The sequence below is a fragment of the Rhipicephalus sanguineus genome, chromosome 9 (assembly GCF_013339695.2).
Source record: "Rhipicephalus sanguineus isolate Rsan-2018 chromosome 9, BIME_Rsan_1.4, whole genome shotgun sequence".
In the NCBI taxonomy this organism is placed as follows: domain Eukaryota; kingdom Metazoa; phylum Arthropoda; class Arachnida; order Ixodida; family Ixodidae; genus Rhipicephalus; species Rhipicephalus sanguineus.
The window spans coordinates 95,401,966-95,426,535 of record NC_051184.2 but is presented as its reverse complement, the minus strand read 5'-3'; the positions used below and the strand labels follow the sequence as shown (position 1 = coordinate 95,426,535).

At 48.0% G+C, this 24,570-nt stretch overlaps 4 protein-coding genes across 4 annotated transcripts; all 4 read right to left on the bottom strand.

Annotated features, from left to right (window-relative positions):
• Positions 1 to 244: 244 nt before the first annotated feature.
• On the bottom strand, positions 245 to 850 carry LOC119405750 (transcription factor kayak-like). Its single transcript, XM_037672585.1, has one exon. The coding sequence runs from the start codon at positions 848 to 850 to the stop codon at positions 245 to 247; it is 606 nt and encodes a 201-aa protein (XP_037528513.1).
• An 11,306-nt stretch (positions 851 to 12,156) lies between these two features.
• LOC119405749 (transcription factor JunD) lies at positions 12,157 to 13,377 on the bottom strand. The gene has a single exon (XM_037672584.1). The coding sequence runs from the start codon at positions 13,375 to 13,377 to the stop codon at positions 12,157 to 12,159; it is 1,221 nt and encodes a 406-aa protein (XP_037528512.1).
• A 4,650-nt stretch (positions 13,378 to 18,027) lies between these two features.
• LOC125759957 (transcription factor Jun-like) lies at positions 18,028 to 18,996 on the bottom strand. Its single transcript, XM_049419498.1, has one exon. It carries the CDS (start codon positions 18,994 to 18,996, stop codon positions 18,028 to 18,030), a length of 969 nt encoding a protein of 322 aa, XP_049275455.1.
• Positions 18,997 to 23,308: 4,312 nt separating this feature from the next.
• LOC119405748 (transcription factor Jun) lies at positions 23,309 to 24,154 on the bottom strand. Its single transcript, XM_037672583.2, has one exon. It carries the CDS (start codon positions 24,143 to 24,145, stop codon positions 23,309 to 23,311), a length of 837 nt encoding a protein of 278 aa, XP_037528511.2. The 5' UTR covers positions 24,146 to 24,154.
• Positions 24,155 to 24,570: the final 416 nt, after the last annotated feature.

Below are 24,570 nucleotides of genomic sequence, written 5' to 3'. Positions count from 1 at the left end.
GGGCCTGAGCCAGCGGTAAGGACAAAAAACTGGGAGAAACGACCACCACTTTTTTTTCATTACAAGATTGAGTTTTATTGGGCAGCAATGCTCAAAACATCCTTTCTCGCTCGTGGTACACGGCACACAAGTCCGCGGTGGTTCGAGACGGTTATGGTGGCGGTGATGGTGTTGGGTAGATTCATGAACTGTCCAAGCGTGCGTGCGAACACACATCTTGTTCGCGAAGGGTCCCCGAAGAAAGTCAGCAGGCGTGCCAATGGCGCGTGAGGTAGAACCATATCTGACGCTCGAGCAGAAAGCGCGTCAACGTCTCCTGACTGAGCCTTTCGAGTAGATCGTTCACTTCGGATTCGAGCCCGGTTTTCTGCTTCTCGAGCGCTTTCACTTCCTTCTGGAGCCGCGAGATAAGGTCTAACTGTCGCTTGCGGCAATTGGCTTGCGCAATTCGGTTTCTTGACCTCTTTTCTTCGAGCTTGGTCCTCTCTCGGTCGCTCATGTCGATGGGCGACAGCGGAGGCTCAGCGCTCGGTCGGGGCGCTGTCTGCAGATTACGGGCCTGTTTGCTGTTGCACTGGTGTGCACTGTCCATGTCGAGGGTCACCTTCCCCTTGCGTGAGCTCAATTCTTCGCACCTTGACAGCTGTTGCTGCTGTTGCTGGCACATAGTCGTCTGGTGTGCGCTGTCTCCCGCGCTGCTGTCCTTGTCGGAGCCGATGGACCACATCGGCGACGTAAATCCCAGTGCTTCCGCCATCTGCGTCTTGGCCTCCACGTAGTCGACCGTCGCCGAGTACTCAGACGACGAAGGCAGGGTGACACTAGCGTTCGAAGTGCCCGAGTCGTGCATGTTCGGGTCTGATGTGGTGTGCCCTTGAAGCGAGGGTTTTTATGTCGCTTAGGAAAGATAAGAGCACTGAAACGCAGAACACACAGAAAAAAAGAACAGATAAAGCGCTTATCTGAGCGTCATTCCTAAGTATGAACCAAATCGCCCAAGCATCTGTTCTAACCAATTTTTGTTCACCACCATACCGTTGATTCATCATTTGCCATGACGTGACTGCGTTTCACATTGTTTGTCCACGCGGCGCCTCACAGCATCGACAAACTCAATAGACTACCAGGAATCTCAATCTTAAGAAAGAGCTTGTTAAGGATATCAGTAGCCCCAACTTCGACGTATCTGAAAAATCAGCTGCCAGTTTAGGTGATTCATGTTGCCCATCAATGATTTCCTCTTCCGGTGCAAGCGCCTGGTGAGCTGTATCTTTAAGCAAACTTGCGTAGCAGCTCGTGGTCGTGAAGCACTGTGTTACTAAGCTTCAGGCCACTCAATACAGCAGTCGACTATTGTCAGAATGTGTGTTTGCAAAATGAGTTCAATTTAACTGCATCAGTCTTCCGAGAAAAGGCGTTAAAGTATAACAACAATAATAATTGTTTGGGTTTAACGTCCCAAAACCACAATATGATTATGAGAGACGCTGTAGTGGAGGGCTCCCGACAGATAACCGGTAGCGTGGCCGGTCGAATAGGTACAGCCACCTTTGCAGGTACTTGTGAGGAATACCGGCTAGTTGACGAACGCTTATTGATCTCCTGAACTTAAAGATTTGATTTCGGCATTTCACGCACGACACAACCGAAACACAAAATCAAATACGATAAAGGCATGGCCACTCTTCATCGTATTTTCCTTCGTTCTTGTGTTTCGCGGGGCGCTAAATGCTGAAATTGAATACAAGTTAACATGGGCAAGCTTACGCTGAATTATGCCGCATAAGAAAGATTTTGATCGCACAGATTGGCAGTACTAGACATCTCGGTGCTCGTAGTCGGATAGGAGAGTGCGCGTGCGCTACACTGCAAACACACGAGATAAATAATATATTGTGTGTGCAATATACACCCGTAAACAAAAAAGCTAAAGCATACAGACGACGGGAGCCCGCGCTGAAATTACCGTCTGCGCAGTCTATAGGCTTCCAAAGCAACGTCGAGCGGCGCCACTGCTCTTATCGCAACTGGGGGCATCCACGGCCACAAAACTGCCGCCCCCGCTTCCGCGCTCGCGCAGATCTCTCGGTTTGCGTCTGTGATGCGTCACAATGTAACTATTCCTGACTAGCAGTGCTCTGGGCTGAAATGAGGAGCGCATGCGCGCACGTATCCTTGCCGCCGCCGCTGGAAAATTCGACGACAAACCACCTTCGCGGGCAGCGTCTGCCCCCACTAACGCATAGCTCAGCCGCGGGAGCATATATAGCGCCAAACTTCAGCTTGAGTTCCCTATAGTGGCGAGACGACCGCTGTCGACAGCATTCCAATGGCCACGCATTCGCGAGAGCAATGCTCTAGACAGCATACAGCTCGCCAAGCGCAGACGGCGATTTCGGCACGTGCTCCCGCGGTCCGTATACGTTTGCTCTTGGGTGTACGCACATGAGCTGAAAATGGAAAGCACGAGTGCGGATGTAGGAGAAACGGATTTGGGCATGATCACAATTTTCATAATTCTCCCCCTCTCCGCCCCACATCGCTCCTGAACTGTACAGTTGGCGCCAAAAGTTTAGAAGCCCGTATACGTCTGAGAAAAGTGAATTTCCCAGGAACTTGTGGCTGCACCCGGTCGAACTGCACAGCACACGTTGTTAGCGCGTTATACAATAGGCTGTTGTTCTAAATTCAAGTCTATCTAACGAAGTCGCGGGAAATTCAGCCTTTTAGGAGCGAAGAACCTTAAGGTCTCGGCGTGTCGGCGTGCGTCGTGCATCGTCGTCTTCTGTCGCGGCGTGCATCGTCGTCGCTGTCGGGACGGTCCATTTGCTCGAGCGCAAGAGAGGCACTGTTGTATGCGTTACCGAAAAAAAGTAACTAAATACGTTACTCGTTACGCTAATGAAAAAGGAACGCATTACCGCCCTGCGTTACCCATAAAAAAAGTTAACGCGTTACCGTTACCGTTACCGAAAAAAAGTAACGGACGTTACTTCTGCCGTTACACCATAGTCAGAAATGTTATTCAGTGCGTCATCGCCTCAATAACCTACAATAGCAACTTTATAAAACTCCTATTCACATGTAACATTAAAGTTGTCGCCCAAGCAAAAATGTTACCCGCAATACTGATTAAACGAGAACAATTTGCACAAATCTACCGTATCTTCGCAGATATAGTGGCCTAAAGTTACCTGTCACATGTGATGGCTTCTAACCCTGTGGCACATGGGTAAGATATTTTTCTGAACGCTTCATTAAACAGAGTGATCTATTTCATCATCAACCGTCTCCGCAATGAAAACACCACTGAACAAGCCTCAGTATTTATGACGGCGTGCTTCTACTACGAAAATAAAAGCGCAGATTTTGTAGCAATAAAGGAATGCTTAAATGGAATACATCTGGGGGAAAATATTTCCGCGCATAAAGAAGATTTTTGTTCCAATATGGCCTGTATAATTGCCTCAAATATTGCGACTGCGTATGTGAGTGTTCAAGGTCAGCCTCGCTTGCTCAGGATTTCAACAACCAGAAACGTAGGTGCAGTTAAAATAGGAAGAAGCAAAACTAATTTTGAATACGAAGTTTATAAACAGTGCTAGAGTATGCAGGAACCGTTTCCTAATGTAACTACAAACTGCTGAATAAAAGCAAGAGTTGCGTTTCGAAGCATTAATCGGACAGCTTGACTCGTTTATTCGCGAATACGTCCGCACCTACGCTAAATAGGAGCTCGACGCACGCACTATATGGTACTCCTGTATTCACTTTAAGGAACAGCTGGTGAGCGCGCGTAAACTTTTCCTTGAGCCCGCTCATGACGATGCCATGCGGCATCAAAGGTACCGAGACAGTCGCTCATCTTCAGTTGGCGATTACGTTCAGAAGGCTTTTCCGAAGAAGTCATCCTCCTTTGTGCTGGAGCTCACATCGAGTCTTGATGTCCACAAGCCGAGCAGATCTCAACAGTTCGCTTTTGACGGTTACAAGGACCGCATTACGCTTCGCTTCAACGACAATCAACGACAACTTGAACCTCGATACCAAGGTAGCCGAAACTATAGCAGATCCATTTATTAAATTTCGGGAATTTGCTCCCCACTGCATTTTACCCCGCGCAAGAAAAGCACCACATGCGGGGTCGCTTTGTCAACGCTTGGCGGGCCGACAGCAGACCGCGGCAGCAACAAAATCACGTCGGGGCGAGCTCCAAGAGAGGCGCTCCTACAAGACGAATTAATTTTTTCTAAGACGGCGAGGATAGCTGGAATGAGAAGTAACGAGTAACGCGACACCTCACGTTACCGAAAAATGGTAGCGAAAGTACGTTACCCGTTACAGTTCCAAAATAGTAACGAGTACGTTACTAAGTTACTGAAAAGAGTAACGCGTTACCGGTAACGCCGTTACTTGTAACGCGTTACCGCCAACACTGAAGAGAGGGCGCCACCGCCTCAGCGCTCGCCGTGTCGCGAGAGAGAGCGAACGGCGCGCGTTGACTATGGAAACGCTATTTCTGCGATGAACGCTGAACTACCAGCTTGCAAAGAACGATAACGCGCCCTCGCCCGTGAGGACAACGCCGACGCAGGTAGCGTCTGCTAGCGAGTTTCTTGATTAAAAAAAAAAAAAACGACTACTCGCCCTGCACAACCGTTCACCGGCCACCGCGTATATATAGGCACTGGATCTTGTCCTGCAATGTAGTGGGGGTGAGAGATTTCTTTTGTGCGTAGTTGAACAATAAGTATTCGCAGCGTGCACGTTAACTAAAAGCGGACTGCGGGTCTCTGTGTCTAATCTTTCTTCTGTCTCTCATTGCCCATTAGCAGTGATTTTGCCGTGGGAAACACCGGCGCGCACTGCATGCTTCGCCCCTCCACAGGTTTCACGTCAGTGGAGTTGAAACACCCTTTCTTTCATGCTTCGCCTCACCCCAAATTTTCGGTGCCTTGTGGTCCATCAACTTTTGACACTAACTGTACGGTAACTTATTAAGAAAGCGGTACCCTTTATTTGCAATGTACGCGGTAAGTGTGGGCCTACCGTAAAATCTCAAGATATGCCCCACCCTCGAAAGATAAACCACGCCTGTTTTCGACACGAATTTCTAGTTTTTCATTATCGCTGATAGATAACCCGCCCCTGACAATAGCATCATTCATTTCGGTGATAACGACCGCGGAAACGAGGTTAGTTGGCGTGGGAGAAGATAACTGGACAGATGCCGACCGAGATAACCAAACGACACCGCATAACAGCCATCTAAGATATAAAAACGGCACTATCATCGCAAACGACCACCAACTGCACAAGCCGCGGTGCAGTGTTTTGTAAGCGTTGCACTGCACATAAAGCTAAAACTATAAGATTACGAAAGTTCACGTTAGGCCAGCTGCATTGATGCCTTCGCCTTACCTCGAAAATTACATTGTTATGTGAGTAGCGTGCGCCGTAAGAAGTCGCCGACCGAAAAAGTGCCCCACCTCCGTACCAAATACCTGCCCGGACCTAAGCCAGCACGAGGACGGCGTATCAGAGCCGACAGCGGCGCCACCGCATCGTCCTGAAAGGTGGTGTTGGTATCAACTTTTATTTGACTAAAAGTCACCTGTCTGACTCCTAATGGTGACACCACGCGGGAGGCGACTCTTTCGGCCCAGGAAACGATGGCCAGCTGTTTCTCCCGGTCGGGAGTTCTGATAAGTTCATCCCATGTTAATTTTGAGGGAGCTGGTAGGAGCGATTTTGGAGGAGGAAAGCCCCCGCATCCCCACAAGGTGTGATCTTGGGCAGCTAATGCATTTTGACTACAATTTTGACAGTTTGGTTCGAATTCTCCGTTCGTGATATTTGCCAGTATATGAGGAATAGTGAAAGAGTGCGTTTGTACGCGGCGTAGGATTGTGGCCTGCGCCCTCGTGAGGTCGTCATCTGGCGAAGGGTAAAGCCTCCGTTCGTTCTTGTAGTACTTTGTGACATCGCTATAAAGAATCGGTGCCTCACCCGGGAAAACAGGGTCCGAGGGGCGCGCCTCCCGGTTTGTTAGACCTCGGGATACACGATGCGTCTCCTCATTCCCCGGGTTCCCCGAGTGGGCAGGGACCCACACAAGCTCGACGGTTGCTTCAACCCGGTCTTTTTCAAGGATCCTTGCCGCAGGGACGGCTACGCTGCATTTAGCCAGATTTGTTATTGCTCGTTTAGAGTCGCTTATGACCGTCCGAGCGGAAGCGCTCGTGATGGCCAGCGCGATGGCAGTTTCTTCCGCCTCCTCGTCCTGAAAGAATGTTGCCTCGCCGGCAATACGGTACTGACACCCCTCCCCGCCCGCCCTCCCCCCCCCCCCCCTCTAGCCACTTTATCCTAGCCTCATCCATCCTGCTTCGGCTCTGTTGAAAAAAATGCCATCAAAACGTGCCCATATTGCCAAATCCCTTTTTGGTGCTCTCGCTAGAAAATGCCCCGAAAGATGTACCCGGCCTAGTCACGTGGTTTTACGCACCTACGAGACATTACGCCTTCCGAGGTCGTGCGATTGAACCACGGAAACGCAGGCGGCTTGAGTTCACGGGCGCACGTAAAGTAATATCCGAAAGCTAGTCCACATGAATCCGAGATAAAATCTAGCGAAAATATGAGGTGGGCTAATAATTTTCAATGCCTAGCAAAAAAACATGGCTGATCCCTCTGTCATAGGAATCGGTATAACACGAAAGTAAAACGTGCCTTAGCAGACGTAGTTGAGCGTTTGTTGTGCATTGTTTCACCCCGAGGGCGAAGGAATGGATGCTATAGCAACAAGTTGTCATGTCACGCGAAGAACGGCAAGCAGCTCGAAACTTACAACGCGCTGCTCAAGCAGAAAGGACGCATGGAACGAACGTACACAGGATGAGCACGAACTAACAACTGTCACAGCTCGACAGTTAAAGCGCGCTGGTCAAATACAAAGGAGGACGCACGAAACGAACGCACAAGTATACACAGGATGAGCGCGAACTGTCACAGTTGTAACCTATTTGTTCAGCGCGCTCGTTTCGCAAAAGCGGCCGCTGCAGTGAGCGAAGTGACCTTCGTGCTCTCTGTAACTTCAACGCAACCTTGCGGTGAGAGCGCAAGACGTACAAGATAAGCGCACGCGCACGAGAGACCACGCCCTTTAGAGGCGCACGCTCATCTCAACGCGTGGGGCGACGACCTTTGAAGCGCGCCCTTCGAGCCCTTCGCGCCACCTCGCTAGTGATAACGAAAACGCGCTGATCTACCACCGATCTCTGACAACGGCCACCGGCAAATGGTGTATATAAATAGCACGCCGTTAGTTTGACGAAGGACGTGCCGTCTGTGGCGGAGTCGTTTCGCGCTGCGCGCTGGGGATCTAGGGGTAGTAAGTTCGACTCCCGGTGACGAACTTTTTCTTCTAGCTTTTTCTTTGTCATATGTTAGTCTTTATATTTTACAACGTCATATCCGTGACGGAAATGCGTTATGGAGCCGTGGTGGACCCCAGCTTAAAACACTTTCGTGTAAAAAAAAAGAAGGTTGGAAAACGCATAGCAGCCAAACAATGGAAACGCACTTAGAAACACTGAAGTCATTCGTCTCCAAAGTCGCCCAATGAACAGTCGCTCTCACTGTCCAATGAGGAAGTGAACAGCCTCCTCAAGCACGGTGTTCGTCGTGGATGGCATGGTAGCGGCAAGAGCGATAGCCGAAGCAAGCCGCCCTTGAAACATTCCGCCATCTGAATCATCGAGGATGGTTGATATTCCGAGCCGCTGTTCGGTTATCTCCTTCGCTAGCTTACATCGTTTCCGCAAGCGTTATCGCAGACACGGACGATCCTATTGTCAGGGGCGGGTTATCCATCGACGATATTGAAAAACTAGAAAATCGTGCCAAAAACAGGCGCGGGTTATCTGCCGATGGTGGGGCATATCTCACGGTATCTTATAGCAATAATTGTTAGGGGCTTTACGTCTCAAAACCACAAAATGATTATGAGAGACGCCGCAAAGTGCAGGGCTCCGGGAATTATGACCACCTGGGGTTCCTTAACGTGCACCTAATTCTAAGCACACGGGCCTCCAGCATTCCGCCTCCATTCATAAGCGACCGCCACGGCAGGTATTTAACGGTGGGTGCACAGTAGCCGCTTACTTTGGAAATAAAGGGGACGTGTTTTCATGACTAAGCGGTGTACAGTCCGCGTCAAATGTTTATGGAACACCAAGCTCAAGGAAAAGCTGAATGTTCCAGCTGCTTCGGTAGGCAGCCTTGAATTAGAAATGAGGCCTGTTTCAAAGCCTGCTATCAACTTCAACTGTGCCGTTCGACCGATTACAGCCAGAAATTGATGGGAAATTCAACGTTTTCTCAGACCTAGAGGTCTCTCATTCTTTGGCGCCGACTGAATCTTTCAGGAGGAAATAGGGGCAGGGGGGGGGGGGTGAATTATGAAACTCGTGAGTGATCCTGCACGAATCAGCCTTGTGTACGCACGTGCTCGTGCTTTTCATCTTCAGCTCATGGACAAACGAGGTATTACATATCTCGTGTGTTTTAAATTATGCGTACTAGCGCTCTCCAAATAAGCTACGCGCCTGAAGCTTCAGCGCACAGTCAACTTGCTACACGACGAGATGCTCTTCAAGCTTACTTCAAACTACAGCTTACCAGGCGCCTATATCGGAAGACGTAACCATTGATTGGCAGCGAGATTCACCTAAACTGACAGCCGAGTGCGCAGTGACGTCGAAGTTGTACTTGCTGATAGTCTTAGCAATCTCCGTCTCGAAAATGCCGATAGTCTTAGCAAAAAACGACAGCTACTTGACATTGAGATCAGTCATAGCGAACTTGCGGCGCTGTGCCACAAAGTGAACAAGGAGGGCAAAAAGAAGGAAAACTGTGAGATAAAGCACAGGAAGCACTTTGATGAATGCAGATATGCTGTAGTGTAGTACACGAATCGTTTCACATGCGGGCGTTGTTACATCGGCCAAACGAGCCGATGCTTGAACGACCGGCTACTAGAGCATGCGTACTCGCTCAACGGATCTGTGCCCATTCACTTAGCTCAGCACTGCAAAGCATGTGGCTGCCAGCCAATTAGTGAGCAGTGCACCGTTTTGGAAACGTATACACAGAGGAAAGAGGACGTGAGATTATCGAAGCTTACCACGAATTATGATGGAAAACTGGGCGAGTTGGCGTAGATTCATTGCAGCTAACAGCACGATACGCGTAGACGAGTAAGCAAGACGTGGACATGGCACAGCGCTGACTTTCAAGTGAATTTTTATTGAAGAACACGAAAACACATATACATCGAAAAGAGAACAACACGTGACTAACCCAGCCTTGGAAATTTATAATCAAATGACTCAGAAAAGCACACTGCGCATCTAAGCAAAGTAAAGGAGACGTCTACAAAGTAAAAAGGCGTAGCCAAAGCACGACACGGGGTAACAAAGATAATTATCCACAATCTAACATGTTAGCTTTGTTATAAAGTAAGGCAATAGATGACTGGCTGACACACCGACAGCCGTTCTTATGTATGAAAAACGCCTCCATAATTTCCCTTGAGAGTTTTTCGGGGTGCTTGAAGAGCGCGTTTGTTTTATCAAAAAGGGGGCGGCACCCACAATCGCGACAGTGCATGGACAAATGTGAATGCGCGAAGCCTTTCAAAGAACTGTGCTGTTCCCTCAGCCTAATATTTAAACAACGCCCGGTCTGTCGTACGTACTGACGACCGCATGTAAAGGGCATTGAGTATACCACATTTTGAATGCACGGAACAAACTTCAGACCGTGTTTCATAGAGCGTTGCAGATTTCCCGTTACAGTTACACAGTAACTGTGACGGGAAATATCGTTACAGTTACTTCTTTTTCTATTAAAAAAATCCAACAGCAATACTCGTTAAAGGTGATGTACATTTCGCGCTTTCCACTTTTTCAGATTTTCTTATTCCCAATATCCTTTCCACCTTTCACCTTTCCACTACACAGCTCCCCTGACAGTTTGGGAAAGGAGATCGCCAAGAGGACTATCTTCCCTGCACAACACCGAAGTCGGAGGCCGGTCTTTATAAGGTGATATCTTAAAACTTTTCCTTCGACTTAAGTCGAACGGAAAAGAGCAAAGAAGAATAACTAAAAGAACTAAAAAATAAGACCACAGCAGAAGAGCCCACCGAGAACGGGACACTCATAATGACACGGAAAAAGAAAGGATGCCGCTGCCCACGGCGTTTTGGGACAGAGACATTGGTCTGCTTCATCTATGCTCACCGTGTATATGCTGGCTCACTCCCTTCGCATGTGTGAGAAACATCTAGATTAGAAACGTTTTAGGTAGTTTAGGCGTTTCTGCGAGCTGTCCCACGCGGTGCTACGGCAATGAGGGGTGTCTGCAAAGTCGCTCTTGTCGGCCGAGGTCGCGGTACGACACTCACTGTCGGCTGTTAATGTAACAAAATGAGGCGTACGCAACGATTGCTGGTGTTGGGCTTCAGTGCACCGCCTTTTAGGTTCCGTTCGTCTAGGGTTTTACCACATGCAACTTTTACTACTTACATGCATTCGCGCATTTCTATCAAATAAACTCTATCCTTTGGTTTGTGAGCTAAGCTTTATACAGATGAAAAATTCTTGAACAGGGGTGTAGCTGCTGCCAGGGTTTCGACAGCGGACATTCCTTCAAGGCTGCAACTTGAAGACGACAAGTCCCCTTGTCGAAATGTTGGCTCCAGCTCCCTGTTCAAGAAATTTTGATCGTCGATCCTGGCCGCGGCGGTCGCATTTCGATGGAAGCGAAATGCTAGACGCTCGTGTACTGTGCGATGTCAGTGCACTTTAAAGAACATCAGATAGAACGATTAGCTATGTATGGATAGATACATACAATTAATGTGCTTTTACCAGAAAATAAACATTTTTTTATAAAAATACTAGGACTGTCGCGAACCTGTCGTGCTGAGATACGAATATCCCGTCTAAGCGGAATCACTCTACTACCGCTACAGTTCCATATAAATGATTCATTAACAAAACTTCTCAGTTATGAACATGAAGGCAGTTCTTTGGATGGAAATGTAGTGGGGCTTGCAAATTTATGGCACTCCCATCGAATAGAAATCCGACAGCTTGCGCCTAATTTAAGTTATATACAATAAAGTATAAATGATTATATATCGAAACAGAGCGCGCCCAGGGCACAGGAAATGCGTCCGCTGTGTCACGGCGGACCGGAACTTCCTGTGACTAGAAAGCGGTGAATACTAAAAAAAAAAGTAAATAAAAGGCGCATCGCAGCCCCATGCACCTAGCCAGTAAAGCTGCAAGTCATTTGAAATACGCAAGTGGGCCGCTTATTCTATAGGCGTGTGATATGTACTACTGATCTGTTTGTCTCCTTAACTATTAACTAGGCGCAAAAGGCACTTTCGCTTGTTAAGGATTTTTTGCAAGAAGCGCCGCACTCGTTGCTGCCCTTGAGTTTTACGCTTCATACGGCAAGAGAAGAGGCGGAAACCCACCTCGATTGCTTAGGGCGCCGCGTTGCTAAGCTCGAGGGCGCGGGTTCGACTGTCGGCCAAGGCGGCTACATTTCGATAGGGGCGAATGGCAAATAACACAAGTTTGTGTGCCTAAATTTAGGTTCACATTCAAGGACCTCTGGTGTTCTATATTAATTCGGAGTCCACCATTACAGCGTGTTATTACCATTGATAGCCAATACCACCACAGCAATTAGCATTTTTACATCGGACATTCGATCATGCAGCGCAGATCGCTCACGCTCACACGCGGCCACGAACAAAACAACAATCCACGGCACAGGCGCCCATGCCTGCTCAGAAAGCAGACGCGGCTGACAACGGTAAAAACAAGGACCTGGAGGTAACGACAAACACACTTTTCGTTCTTTACAAAAATGCATATATAATTAAACGGCAATGCTCGAAAGATGATTTCTCGCTCGTGGTGCAAAGCATCAAAGTCAGCAGTGGTTAGTCGTGGTTGTAATAGAGACGATGGTGTTGTGGAGATTCATGAACAGTTTATGGCAGTTTGCGTGCACAACACGCTCATGATTCTGATAGAAGTAAGCAGCATTCCTAGGTTGCGTGTGACCGCATCATATTTGACAGCACTGCATGACGTGAGTCATCACCTGCTGCCCTAGCAAGCGCAGCTGATAGCGTAGACTCTTTACTATGGCTTCCATCATGGCTATCTCCATCTTGAGCGCGCTCACTTTCACTCGTAGCTGCGAGTTGCAGTTGATCTGTCGCTGGCGGCACCTGGCTCGCGCGATTCGTTTCCCGTCCCTTCTTTCTCTCACTTTGGACTTCTCTCGGTCGCGCATGTGGATGGGCGATAGCGGAGGCTCAGCGACCTGTCGAGGCACTGTCTGCAGTTTGCGAGCCTGTTTGCTGTTGTGCTGGTGTGACCTAGCGTTGTCCAAGTCGAGGGCCGCGGTCCGCTTGAGCGTGATAAAATCTTCGCACCTCGGCTGCTGCTGCGGTGCCTGATGCATCGTCGTCGGGTGTGCACAGTCTCCCCCGCGACTGTCTTCGTCGGAGCTGATGTACCACAGAGGCGACGTGGCGTCCAGCGCAGGCACCGTCTGTGTCTTATCTTTGACGTAGTCGCCCGTCACTGAGTGCGGAGACACCGAAGGTAGCACGAAACTCGGGTATGAGGCCGATACGCCAGAGTCGGCGATGTTCGGGCCCGACGTGACGTGCTGTTGAAGCATGGGTTCAGTTTGTTCCTGCTGCTGCCGCTGTAGTTGAGGGAGCCCGTCGGCGCAGCCACTCGGGTACTGCTCCTCTTCTTCGTTGAGCGAGAACAGCGTAGGTGGTATCAGTGGCGACTCCAATGCGTAGAGACCCTTGAGGAGCTCGTCGAGCCCGGGCGGCGTGGCGCCCAGTGCAGGCACAACCTGTGTCTTGTCCTCCACGTAGTCGCCCGTCACCGAGGGCTTAGTCGAAGAAGCTACGACGAAATTGGTGTTCGAGGTCAATGCGCCCGAGTCGGAGACGTTCGAGCTCGGGGTGACGTACTGTTGAAGCACGGATTGCGGCAGCTCTTGAGTCTGTTCCTGCTGTTGCAGCTGCAGTTGTGGAAGCCAGTCGGCGTAGCCGCTCGGGTAATGCTCCTCTTGTTCGATGAGTGAGAACGGCGTAGTTCGTGCCGGCGTCATTTCCAATGCGTAGAAACCCATCATAAGCTCATTTAGCTCGGGCGACGTAAGCTGCAGATTGTCCAGGTCCGGAGTGGTGAGCAGGCTCGAAGAGCAGCCCACTTCGCTGCTATGTTCGGGTCGTCCAGCGTTGTCCAAGTCCAGGTTCATGCTGCGTATGCGTGAGCTCAACTCTTCGCGGCTCTACAGCTGCTCCTGCATTTGCTGCGCTGACTGGTACATGGTCGTCCGGTGTGCCCTGCTGTCACGTCTGGTGCACTCGTAGGAAGTCGCGTCTATCGCGGTCCCCATCGCTCTTATAGCTACGCGCGCACGTCAGTATAACGGGGTGAGAGAGTAGTGTTTTGTTGAAATGAAAGATGCCTACTTCTGCAACCCAGGATGTGGAAGGGGATGGGGGTGGAGATAGGGGGAGAGCGAAAGGGAGTAAAAAAGAGGGAAAAAGTAGACGCCACCAAACTATACCACACACACACACTCACATGTCGCGCCTGAGGGGACACACCGAGAGATTTCTATCGCTGACACACGGCGCTCGCGACAACCAGCGAAGGCTTCTGATAGTACTTGCGATATCTTAAGGGAGATGTAGATGGGGTCTATTCTTAAGAGTATCAGTAATCTCAATAGACGATGAGCAATCCTAATCTCAAATAGCTTTCGTGTATTGTCAAGACTATCACAGCGCAAAAAGAAAAGAAGGGAAGAAAGGAGGGAAGCTACTAGATAAGCGATGTCCTTTAGCTTTCCTCCTTTTTTCCCGTTCTTTTTTTTTGCCCTGTAAAGTTGAACGTATGCCAACCAGCCAGCATCTCGACGCTTCTACAGTTAAGACTATCAGAAATATTATTGGTGAGTAATCTGATTCTCAAGTAGGTTTCGTTTATTGTTGAAACTATCAGCAGTCTCAAGACAGAGTCTGCTAAGGCTATCAGCAGCCCCAACTTCGATGTCACTGCGGACTCAGCGGTCGCTTTGAATGAATCGTGTTGCCCATCAGTAATTACGTACTACAAATTAAGTGCCCGGTGAGCCGGAGCTTGAAGTAAGTTTGTATAGCAGCTCGTGTTCGTTTATCAAATTCACTGTGAGATCAAGATTCAGGCTACCTGATTCAGCAGTCGAGTATTGTCAGTGTGTGCGTTCGCAAGATAATGTTTCATCCATTACGTCAATATTCGGAGAAGTGGAGTGAAAGATATGGACGTTCTTGTAAGAGTGTTTTTTAACCAAGTGAGTGGTGGCTGATTGAATATAAGCGTCATGCGCGGCAGCTCAAAATAAGTACAGCCAGCTTTGGAGGCACTTGTGAGTTCTTAGCGAGCTGATGAACGGTTATCGAGCGTCTGAAACTCATAAGTAGATTTCAGCATATAGCCCACAACTCAACCCAAAGGCAAAATCAAATACTATGGAGATAGCGCCAGTCTTCGTCATATACCACTTTGTCCCTGTGTTGTGATGATGAAATGTAATATAAATATACGTGCTAAAACTTACGCTCAGTAAAGGCACGTCTGAAACATTTTCATCGGAGAGACTACCAGTGCATTTGATAGGACGTTTCGGTGCTCGAGCCGGGACTGGAGAATGCGCGTGCATCTACAGTGCAAACGCCCGAGATAAATAATATCTCCTGCGTTTGCAATGTATGGGTACATTAACTGAAGATGGAAAGCATGACGAGTGTGAACGAAACTGATTCGCGCACGATCACAATTTTCATAATTTTCCTCCCCCCCCCCCCCCGGCACCACCACTTGTGAACTGCACAGTCGGCGTCAAAAGTTTATGAGGCCGTCTTAAATGCAAGAAATGCGGCGCACTGTTACCGCGACGGGCATGTGTCAGTGCATTGTAATGACTGCGGATGCCGAGCTTTGTTCAGTGAGTGTGAAGTTTTGCATAGGAACTTTGAAAAGGATACGCGGGAGATTGTCGAGGCCTGGTTGATTGCTGAGAAGATACCAAATGTGTCAGTGCGCCCTCGATTGCTCTTAGTGCATAAGAAATTGCGTACCTGGTGACGCAGGCTTGCGCTTGTGATACGGTTTTGTGGTGATGGTTGTGGTTTTTCATTGCTGTATGAGTACAACATGTTTTCCGCAATAAACATTCAGTTGTGAGTAGCGCACGTCCCGTCCTCTTTCTGTGGTCCCTGTCTTATCAGCGCTATGGCTTCAATGCACGCAACAAACCAACTAGCCCAAAAGTCTGTTCTCTTACTTTTCCGCAGCTACAGTTAAATATGGATGATTAATTCACAAAACCGGTTAGTTATTAACATGAAGGCAATTCTCTTTGAAGGAACGTAGTAGAAGCTGAAATTTATGGCACTTTCATCGTTTAGAAATCCGACAGATTTCAGCTGATATAAGTTATATAAAATCGAATACCAATGATGATATCAAACCGGAGAGCGCGGTAAATGCTTCCGCTGTGTCCCGGCACTCCCTGTGACGAAAAAACCGGCTAATTTCAAAAAAACAAAGCCGCATCGCAGCAGCATATCGCTCAAAAAACCGGCAAGCCGTCTGAAATACGCAAAGTGGAGCACTTATTATATGCGGTTGATACGTACCGCGGATCTGTTTGTCTCTTAAGCTATAATTAGGCGCAAGGCTCACTTTGGCGTGTTCTGTTGTCTGCACGAAGCGCCGCAATGGTTGCCCCTGAGGTTAAGGCTTTCTGCAGTAAAAGAAATAATGGAAACCCACGTGGTTGCTTAGGGCATTGCGTTGGTAAGCTCGAGGGCACGGGTTCGATTCTCGATCAAGGCGGCTAGATTTCGATAACGGCGAATTCCAAATCACACCAGCGAGTGTGCTTATTATAGGTTCACGTTCAAGAAATCCTGATGGTCGAAATTAATCCGAATTCCCCCACATCGCCAGTCTCCACTCAGCCATGACATTCTTAAGTATAAGCTATCAATGTACGGTATACGCGGACATCCACTCGCTTTGATGAAATCATATCTTGCAAATAGAACGCAGTGCGTATGTGTCGACAACGTCCTATCTTCTCTCTTAACACTTAAAAATGGAGTGCCGCAAGGGAGTGTTTCGGGCCCACTATTGTTTAACCTGTATATTCTAAATATAGACCTTGCAGATGATTTCTTTATATATGCGGATGATAGCACCACACACTTTGATGGAAAGGACGCAAACGAACTAATTGTCAGATGTAATGCATTGCTAATGAAACTGTCTGATTGGTCACTTTTAAATTTGATCAGCATTAACCCCTCCAAAACGAACGCCATCCTTTTTAAAGCCACAAATAAACCTTTTCAGTTGGAGCATTCAGTCACTCATTCAGGTAAAACTATAGAACTAGTTAACGAACATAAAGTCACTGGAGTAATATTTTCGTGTCATTTGAGTTGGTATGCTCACTTTAATAACCTTCGGAACAAGTTTTCTGCTGTTTCCGGTGTATTATCTCGCTGTAGAGCTTTAATACCGATGAAAGCGAGGCTACAAATTTATCCTGCATTGTTCACCTCGCAATTTAATTATTGCAGTTTAGTATGAGCGACCACAACGCGAACTAACATAAATAAAATAATAGCATTACAAAAAGTGCTCCTCCGGCGCATTGCTGATATCGAACCCTGATCAACAACAGACACATTGGGACAAAAATGCAACATCATATCGGTAGATCGATACAACGAATACCGTGTTTTACAAATATTTTTTGTTGCAAAAAAAAAGAATATAGAGATTTTCTTACATCTATAGCGAGCTTGCAACACAAAGAGATACCTGTGAAGCTCAGAAACCCCCCTTGGTTTGTACCGCACGTTCGCACCGAATATAAGTTAAAATCCATTAAACACAATTTGCCGATAAGTCTTAATAATCATGTTGACGTTACTAATCTATCTCGCAAGGAATTGAAGATATTGAAGATGTATTTCGTTAACATGTAAACATGTATATATATACATATATATATATATATATATATATATATATATATATATATATATATATATATATATATATATATATATATATATATATATATATATATATATATATATATATATATATATATATATATATTCATGTAGCACGACGCAAATAAAATGACCATGTTTTGTTTTATTGCCTCGCTATTTGCTGAACAATGTCCGTTTTTGAATGTTAAACATCCTGTTGTAAATCATGTATCTGAGTGTCAAATTTACGCTTCAGGTTTCCACCTAAATGTTTACTGTTATCGCACTGTCATGTACAACGCGTTCTGGATCCAGTCAAGCTGCTGAGAGCAGCTTTTAGCCCCGGAGGAAATTTCTATTCTGTACTAGAAGAATAATAAAAGTTGAAGTTGAAGTTGAAGCGTACCTCATAATCATATCGTGACTGTCGCGCCTAAACCACAGCACATGGTATTATTGCATCGGACATTCGATCATGCAGCGCAGGTCGCTCGCGCACACATGCGGCCGCGAACAAAGCGGCAAAGAACGGCAAAGGCGCCCATGCCTGCTCTGAAAGCAGATGCGGCTGCACACACAGTAAAAACAAGGACCTGGGGGTAACGACACTTTTTTTTCCATTGTTTACAATAAATGCATATATTATTGAACGACAATGCTCGAAGAATGATTACTTCTCGCTCGTGGTGCAAAGCATTCATGTCAGTGGTGGTTAAGGGCGGCTGTGGATTAGATGACGGTGTTGTGAAGTTTAATGAACAGTCTACAGTTCGTGCACACAACACGCTCGCAAAGTCGCTCTGATAGAAGTCAACACGAATTTTAGGGCGCGTGCGACAGCATTGTGTCTAGCAGCACTTCGTGACGTCCCTCGTCAACTGCTGCTCGAGCAAGCCCAGCTGAAAGCGTAGATTTTTCACTGTGGATTCCATACTGGCTACCTCCATCCTAAGCGCGCTCACTTTCACTTGTAGCCACGAGTCCATCTGTCGGTGGCGGCACTTGGCTAGCGCGATTTGGTTCCTGCAGCTTTTTTCGTCCAGTGTAGTCATCAGTCGGTCGCGCATGTCCATGAGCGATAGTGGAGACTCAGCACCCGGTGGAGGTACTCTCTGCAGCATGCGAGCCTCTTTGCTGTTGTGCTGGTGCGACCAAGCGCTGTCCAAGTCGAGGGTCATGGTGCGTTTGCGCGAGCTCAACTCTTCAAACTTTGACAGCGGCTGTTGAGGTGCCTGATGCATTGTCGTCGGTGGTGGTGCACTGCCTTTCCCTCTACGTTCTTCGTCAGAGCCGATGGACCACGGCGGCGGCGTGGCGCCCATTGCAGGCACCATCTGTGGCGTGTCCTTCACGTCGTCGCCCGTGGCCGAGTGCTTGGACGTCGAAGGTAGGCTGAAACTAGGGTTTGAGATCGGAACGACCCCGACGGAGATCTCCGGGCCCGACGTAACGGGCTGTTGAGGCGCGGGTTGCGGCGGCTGTTGAGTCTGTTCATGTTGCTGCAGCTGTACGTGAGGTAGCCCGTTGGAGTAGCCGCTCGCGTACTGCTCCGTTTCTTCGGTGCGGGAGAACAGCGTAGTTGGTGACGGAGGCGTCTCCGGTGCGAGGAGGTCCGTGACAAGCTCCTCGACCTCGGGCGACGTTAGCTGCAGCTTGTCCGGGTCCGGAGTGGTGAGCGGGCTCGAAGAGCGGGCCCGTTTCCTGCTTAGTTCGGGAAGTCCAGCGTTTTCCAAGTCCAAAGTCATGCTGCGCATGCGTGAGATCAACTCTTCGTGGCTCGACAGCTGCTCCTGCATTTGCTGCTCTGACTGGTACATGGTCGTCCGGTGTGCCCTGATGCCACGTCTGGTGCACTCGTAGGAAGTAGCGTCTATCGCGGTCGCCTTCGCTCTTATAGCTACGCGCGCACGTCAATCCAGCGGGGTGAGAGAGTAGTGTTTTGAGGAAATGGAAAGATACCTATTTATGCGAACCACAAGGGAGCGAGGAGGATGTTGCAGGGGTGGGGGGTGGTGTTAGCGGGAGAGGGAAAGGAAGTAAAAAAGATGGGAAAATGAGACGCCACCAAACTCTACCACACACACATACACACACACACACGCACACGTCATGCCTGAGGGGACGCACCGAGAGATTTCTATCGCTGGCACACGGCGCGCGAGGGCCAACGAACTCTTCTGATAGTACTCATATATCTTAAGAAAAATGTAGATGTGGTCTATTGTTAAGACTATCAGCAACTTCAATAGGCTATGAGCAATCCCATTCTCAAGTAGCTTTCGTGTATTTTTAAGACTATATTCTGCGCAAAAAAGGACGGGACGAAAGGAGGTAGGCTACTATAGATAAGCGATCTCCTTTAGCTTCTCTTCTTTCGCCTCGTCCTGTCCTTTCTTTCTTTTTTTTTCCGCTGTAAGAATAAACGTACAGCATCCAGCCCACATCTGGATGCTTCTACAGTTATGACTATCAGCGATTTCAATGGTCTATGCATAATCTCAATATCAAGTAGCCTTCGTTTATTGATAAGAATATGACCAATCTCAAGACAAAGATTGCTAAGGGTATAAGCAACGTCAACTTCGACGTCACTCCGGACTCCCCGAATTGTTTGGACGAATCATGTTGCCCACCAGTGGTTACGTTTTCCGTTGTAAGTGCCTCGCGAGCCGGTGTTTAAAGAAATCTTAAGTGCAGCTCATGGTCGTGCAGCAAGTTTGCTGTGCGATCGATCTTCACGCCATTTAATTCAAGAGTCGACTCTTGTGTGTCCGCATAAAGTCCATTCCATTACATCAATACCCAGGCAAGTGGACCGAAAAATGCCGACTTTCTTGTTTTGTTCTCTAACCAAGTGAGTGCATGCATGGTTGCTGATTATCGAGAAGCGGTTGCGTGGCGGGTCGAATAAGTACAGCCAGCTTTGGAGGCACTTGTAATTTTTCAGCTATAATGATGAAAGGTTACTGTACTTCAGAGCCTAATAAATTGATTTCATCATGTAGCGCTCAACACAACGCAAGGACAAAGTGAAATATGACGAAGAAAGCGTCCGTCTTTGTCTTATTTCACTTGTGTTGTGTGGTGCGCAAGATGCTGAAATGGCATACTAATTAACACGCGCAAGCTTACGCTAAGTTAGCGCTGGTCCGAAACATTTTTGATCGGTGGTAGTGGCAGCGCATTTATGAGAAGTTTCGGTGCTCGAACCGGGATTGCAGAGTGCGCATGCATCTACACTGCAAACGCATGAAATAAGTAATATCTCCTGTGTTTGCAATGTAGGTGTATACATGAACTTAAGATTAAAATCACGAGTACGTGTGTTGGACGAAACTGATCCGTGCACGATCACAATCTTCATAATTACACGCCCCCCCCCCCCCTCCCCACCTCCTTGTGAACTGCGCAGTCGGCGTCAAAAGTTTATTAGACCAGTAGTAGTGATCTTCCGTGCAGGGAATTTTGAGCCGTCATTTTGGACAAAAGGGAAAACGGGAATCTGTGATATTGCAGGGAATTTTAGGAGTGTGGATATTCCCCTATGGTGAACAACGCACTGCGGTCACAGTGCGCTTTTGGCTTCTGAAATCGGTTCTGGTGGCCGCAGCACGCAAAAGCATAGCCCTTGAGATTTGTTTGTTACAGTTATATGGAGCGCTTTCTCGTTCACTCTATAGGTGTGAGACTCGAAACCCACGCATGAACAACGTGAATTACTTACAGCACATGGGTTACATAGGAACGCCATGCTTTGGTGTTGAGCAGGAGCGCAGGCACTACGTCTGATTCGCGTAGTCGTACCACGTCAGAAACATGCATTATGTTGTTGCGTATAATATATGTATATGAGGAAGGAAGCGTCCTGATGAAGGCCGGTCCCGGCTGAAACGTCGGAAAAACGGAAAGTTTTCGTTGTGCACGCCCTCTACTTCGCAATATATATATATATATATATATATATATATATATATATATATATATATATATATATATATATATATATATATATATATATATACATATATATATATATAATATATATATATATATATATATATATATATATAAGGCGTCTGGATTGTTCTAAGACGCGCTAGCAACATGTGCTGTGCAGTTCGACCGGAATACATCACACATTGTTGGGGAATTTTCTAAGAACTATTGATCAGTCATGTTCCGCACCACGCCGAAGAATTCCCATTCTGTGACAAAGAATATTCTGTTTCCGGCATTTCCCCCTGCTTGCTTCAAAGAAAATCCCAGTGTGTATATATATATATATATATATATATATATATATATATATATATATATATATATATATATATATATACTGCGTCTTTACCGCAGCAATAGTCTTGATTTTGGTATTGTAAAGGGACAATTCACTAATGCACAATTCACTGAGAGGCACGTACAACTGCTCAGAACGTGTGATTAGATGCTGGTGGAAATGAAAAAGAGAGTTAATTATATGGTGGCATATTCAATCACCCTATTCGCGATTTGTGTAGGATTATATTTTTAAATTGCGTTTAAAAGTCCTTAAAAACTGTATATTGCGTAGCCTAGCGTAAGAGCCTTCATGCCTCACTATGGAGTTTGCTGTATGCAGTCTGACCCTTCTTCGCGCACAATAACTGGTGCTCAAAAATGAGAGTATGTACTACCTTACTGTCCATTCCCGCTCTATTATGTGCTGCTTACGAGGTAAAAGGATTTGACGCTGAGCTGCTGCGCTGCCTTCGCGGCAACTATACTGCAACATTTTGAGCCGCTGGAGCGCGGTGTGCACGCATGCGCAACAAACCACAGCTCAATAACGAGATCGAGCCGCTATCACGCTTAAATCCTCATTTGAAATAAACAGTGCAAAAAAACGGACGGCCACGGAAAGGAAACACACAGGACAAGCGCTTGTCCTGCATGTGTGTTTCCTTTCCGTCGCCGTCCGTTTTTTGCGCTGTTTATTTCAAGTAAGCACGACCAGCCAGCCCAGTCACCTTCTTTGTTAAATCCCAAAGCCTGCAGCATGTGCTGTGTGTACAACTTCATATTAGCCGCAGATCGAAAAAATTCTAATTATAAATATTTCACAGCGTTTTCCATATTACCATTCCGATTTTTGAGCCCGGAGCACTCATGACAATGAAGCACAGCATTACCGTTCTTCTTTGTTTCAAATTTCAATAAAATTCTTTGTATTCGATATTCGTTTCGATATTCGACATTTTTGGCCACCATTCGACACTGTTCGATACGAATTCGATTCAAAAGGAAATTTCACTACTCGCACACCCCTACCGGCAAGTCGCCTGAAATACGCAAGTGGGTCGCTTATTACATGCGTTTGATATGAGCCGCTGATCTGTTTGTCTCTATAAATAGGCTTAAGGCACACTTCCGCTTGTTCCGCTGTCTGCAAGAACCGCCGCAGTGGTTGCCACTGAGATTTAGGCTTTCTACAGCAAAAGAAAAAATGGAAAACCGCATGGTTGCTTAGGGCATCGCGTTAGTAAGCTCGCGCGGGTTCAATTCTCGATCAAGGCGGCTACATTTTGATGAGCGCAAAGTGCGAATAACACAAGCAAATGTACTTAATTTAGGTTCACATTCCAGAAATCCTGGTGGCCGAAAATAGTCCGCAGTCTCCCACTTCAGGATGCCTCATAAGTTCATAACCATATTGTGATTGTGGCACGTAAACCACAGTAATTCGTATTATTACATCAGACATTCGATCATGCAGCGCAGATCGCTCACATACTCATATGGCGGCGAACAAACCGGAAAACCACGGCAAAGGCGCCCGTGCCTGCTTTGAAAGCAGATGCGTCTCCACACGGTAAAAACAAGGACCTGGGGATAACGAAAAAAACTTTTCATTATTTAGAAAAATGCATTTATTCTTGGACGGCAATGCTCGAAAAATGCTCGTGGTGCAAAGCATCCATGTCAGTGGAGGTTAGTGGCGGTTGTAGATGAGACGACGCTGTTGGGGAGATTCATGAACAGTCTATGACAGTTTGCGCACCCGACACGCTTGCGAAGTCGCTCTGGTATGAGCAGCAATTTGAGGGCGCGTGCAACAGCATCATCTCTGGCAGCACTGCGTGACGTGCCTCCTCACCTGCTGCCCGAGCAGGCCCTGCAGACCTTGAGCGCATTCACTTTCACTTGTAGCCACAAGTCCATCTGTCGGTGGCGCCGCCTGGCTTGTGCGATTCGGTTCCTGTACCCTTTTTCGTCTAGTTTCGTCCTCTGTCTGTCGCGCATGTCGATGAGCGATAGCGGAGGCTCAGCACCCTGTAGATGCACTGTCGGCAGCATACGAGCCCGTTTGCTGTTGTGCGGGTGCGACAATGCGTTGTCCAAGTCGAGGGTCATGGTGCACTTGCGCGAGCTCACCTCTTCGAACTTTGGCAGCAGCTGCTGCGGTGCCTGATGCATCGTCGTCGGTGGCGGTGCACTGCCTTTCCCGATACGCTCCTCGTCAGAGCCGATGGACCACGGCGGCGGCGTGGCGCCCATTGCAGGCACCATCTGTGGCGTGTCCTTCACGTCGTCGCCCGTGGCCGAGTGCTTGGACGTCGAAGGTAGGCTGAAACCAGGGTTTGAGACCGGAACGACTGAATCGGAGATGTTCGGGCCCGACATGACGAGCTGTTGAAGCGCAGGTTCCGGCGGCTGATTTTTCTGTTCCTGTTGCTGCAGCTGTACATGAGGTAGCCCATTGGAGTAACCGCTCGCGTACTGCTCCCTTTCTTCGGTGCGGGAGAACAGCGTAGTTGGTGACGGAGGCGTCTTCGGTGCGAAGAGGTCCGTGACAAGCTCCTCGACCTCGGGCGACGTTAGCTGCAGCTTGTCCGGGTCCGGAGTGGTGAGCGGGCTCGATGAGCGGGCCCGTTTCCTGCTTAGTTCGGGAAGTCCAGCGTTTTCCAAGTCCAAGGTCATGCTGCGCATGCGTGAGCTCAACTCCTGCATTTGCTGCTCTGACTGGTACATGGTCGTCCAGTGCGCCCTGATGCCACGTCTGGTGCACTCGTAGGAAGTCGCGTCTATCGCGGTCGCCTTCGCTCTTATAGCTACGCGCGCACGTCAATCCAGCGGGGTGAGTGAGTAGTGTTTTGTGGAAACGAAAGATGCCTATTTATGCGAACCACAAGGGAGCGAGGAGGATGTGGCAGGGGTTGGGGGTTGTGTTAGTGGGAGAGGGAAAGGAAGTAAAAAATACGGGATATACATAGCTTGCACTGATGTCACCGTGCCCGCCATCTTGGGGGACCAGCGGGTTGAGACGATCCGTGAGCTTTTGTTCGAACGCGCCGAGCAAGAAACGGTGACGGCTCGCCATCAGATTAGTGCCGGTGCACCCAAGCATCCTTCAC